Source organism: Haliaeetus leucocephalus, unplaced genomic scaffold, assembly GCF_000737465.1.
Source record: "Haliaeetus leucocephalus isolate CR32 unplaced genomic scaffold, Haliaeetus_leucocephalus-4.0 Scaffold164, whole genome shotgun sequence".
In the NCBI taxonomy this organism is placed as follows: domain Eukaryota; kingdom Metazoa; phylum Chordata; class Aves; order Accipitriformes; family Accipitridae; genus Haliaeetus; species Haliaeetus leucocephalus.
The window spans coordinates 1,326,528-1,329,303 of record NW_010972600.1 but is presented as its reverse complement, the minus strand read 5'-3'; the positions used below and the strand labels follow the sequence as shown (position 1 = coordinate 1,329,303).

Sequence of the window (2,776 nt, the reverse complement as noted above, 5' to 3'; positions counted from 1 at the left end):
TGAAGGCCCTTTTGCCCCCCACCCGCCAGCTCCGGAGCAGTTCAATGCCTGCTCTCGCCGCCCACGGCATGCACGCACATGCCCACACACCCGCCGGCAGAATCCGGCCCTCGGAATGCAGCACCCTCGGCCCCACGGCAAAGAGGGGCTGGGAGCTCTGCAAGCTGCTCCAGGGCAGAGTGGGGCCAGATCCTGCCCGACGGCTGAAAATCAGGGGATTGACCTAAACCATGCAGGCACAGCCCCGTGTCGGGGTGCAGGTCCCCATGGGGGTACGCTGGGGCCTGGAGGGGACAGACAGACAGACGGACAGGGTGGTATCTATCTAAGCCCCTGGGAAGCACCGCTGCCGGCAGCTCTCATGTGGGTTCGGGAGACGGCATGGCTGCCCCCCAGCCCAGAGTGATGCTAACCGGGATGCCGGTAATTGGGTCAGGGCTGGTGGTGCCAGCATCTGGCTCTCCGGTGCTGCTGGCAGCTGGCTCTGCATTGGTGCTGGCACCCAGCTCTCCATTGGTGATGGCACCCCACTCTCCGGCAGTGCCGGCAGCTGGCTCTGCATTGGTGCTGGCACCCAGCTCTCCATTGGTGATGGCACCCCACTCTCCGGCAGTGCCGGCACCCAGCTCTCCGGCGGCACAGCCACGAACCCGGCCCTGCCCCTGCACATTTTGGCAAGGGTTGCTCAATCGTCCTCCAGCCCAAAGGCTGCCGGGGAGCGGGGGGACACCACCGCCACCCATCCTCGCACTGGATCTGGGTCCGACACAGAGCCCGGAAACCTCCCCGAGCCCCGGCGGGCGCCTCTGCCATGCCGGACCCTTCCCGGGGGCGTCGGGGCGGCACGAAACACGCCGGCAGCTCCCGGCTCCCGGGGGCCCTTTTGTGTGGCAGAGTCAGCGGAGCAGCACGAGGAAGGAGGAATTCCTCCGGAGATCAAACGCCTTCGCCAACTGGACACCGACGTCAAAACAAACCCGGCTCCCACCGCGGGGCCAGGAGCTGCGCGGGGGAGAAGATCCAATTTCCTCCTTTGTTCCTGGATTATTATTTTTTGCAGGGGGCGAGGAGGCGGGGGAGCGGCAGGGAAAGGGCCATAAATCACGGCCTGACAGAAGAGAAAGGAGAATCGGGGCCAGCTGCAGGTGGGGGTGCCCCCCCCACACCCGGACTGGGACCCCCCCCAAGCCTGGCCCCTTCTCAGCCAGGCATTGCTCCCCTGACCGCGGCAGCCCTTGCTGGGCACTTCGGCGTGGCCGCGTTAGCAGGTACCTGGTGAGCAGAGATCCCTCCAGACAGGAGGAAATGGAGGTTTTATTTATGGCCGGAGCCGTAATCCATCCACCTCTGCTGCGCCCCGGCTCTGGGCTCGGTGCTTTGCTGGGGTTTTTTTATAGCCAGCCTGCTTTGCTTCGCCTTTCCCTTAACCCCCCGATGGAGACGCCAGCCCCGGCGCGTGGGTTAGGAATGCCAAGGATGGTGGCACAAGGCACCGCGAAGGTCCCGGCACCGCTCGGTCCGAGCCCGTCCCTGCAGCGTAGGCATCGCCGGCTGCTCCGCTTGGCATCGGCATCCTCACCCGGCCCGAGCTGGGAGCGCAGCGTGGGGTGCCCCACGGGGACAGGCCTGCCCCGAGGGCACGCCGAGGGGGGGGACAGGGGTGCGTGGGGTCACCCAGCCTGCCGCTGCCGCAGCTCCACGCCCTGCCTGCCGGACTTTGCCCCCAAAGTCAAGGTGAAAGGTGCGCTGCCGGGAGACACCGGGGCCGCCGCGGCATGGCCAGGAGGAGAGTTTAGCCCCCGGGGTGAAAGGCGAAGGCAGGGCGATATCGCAGGGCTGCTCCCGGGTCAAGCACCTTTCCGCACAGTTTATTTCTTCGTTAATGATTAACAGGGTGGCAGCAGGCGGGCGCTGCGCACCCACAGCCGGCACCCCAGCCCGTCCCTTCTTGCAGGGGCCGCCGACAAGCTCTTACGGGTCCGACTTGATTAACCACATTACAAACGGATTTTATGGGGCTGTGGGCAGCCAGTCCCCGGCCGCATCCAGCCCTTCACCCCGTCCCAGGGTGGTGGCACCCAAGGGACCCCGGGTGCCACAGGAGCACCCCACGGCACGGCCCCGGCCCTCGTGCTTCGCACGAGACGGGGAGCTGCGGCCTCGTGCCGCTTGCAGTAATTAAAGATCCCGCTGGGGCTGTCGGCAAGAGGAGGGGATTGCCGATGCCGACGGCTTGGCCGCGGGCCAGGTGTGGGGAATGGTTTTCCCATCCTCCCGCGGTGGCCCCCGCAGCCCCCAACAGCATCGCACCATATTGTGCCGCGGCAGCCAAACTGGGCTGCAGTGGGACCGGGACTTGGTCCCCGTCCCCAAGGGCAGCGCTCGGCGGTGAACGTGCCCGGGGGGCTTCCCGTTGCCGCACCTCGCGGCTTCGAGGTCACTCGCTGGGGGGAACGGGCCAAGGACCGCAGCCGTGCCGTACCGGCAGCCCCCGGCACGCCGTGGCCCTGCACGTGGGGCTCCCGGTGCCGCCCGACCCCGGGGCCAGCGAAGGGCTCTGGGTAGCCCAAAGGGCAGCGGGTGGGCCACCTCCAGCCAACCACCTCGGTCGCCCAAACCACCGGCTCCTGCCAAACCGCATCGCCCTCCCCTACCCGGCAACCTCACCGGGACCGTGCCCGGTTCCGCCACAACCGGTACCACCGGCCCAACGGTACCGCCCAGCCTCTGCCCTGCCCGGCTCCGGCTCCCGACTCCGGCTCCGGTGCGGCGGGGC

General features: G+C 67.8%; 1 protein-coding gene across 1 annotated transcript in view; it reads left to right on the top strand.

Moving 5' to 3' along the window:
* The first annotated feature begins 2,222 nt into the window (after positions 1-2,222).
* The window catches only part of NR2F6 (nuclear receptor subfamily 2, group F, member 6), a 6,957-nt gene continuing 6,403 nt past the window's right edge, over positions 2,223-2,776 (top strand). The window contains exon 1 of the mRNA XM_010563296.1: positions 2,223-2,696. Coding sequence (XP_010561598.1) covers positions 2,223-2,696 — 474 coding nt within the window. The remainder of the gene's footprint in view (positions 2,697-2,776) is intronic.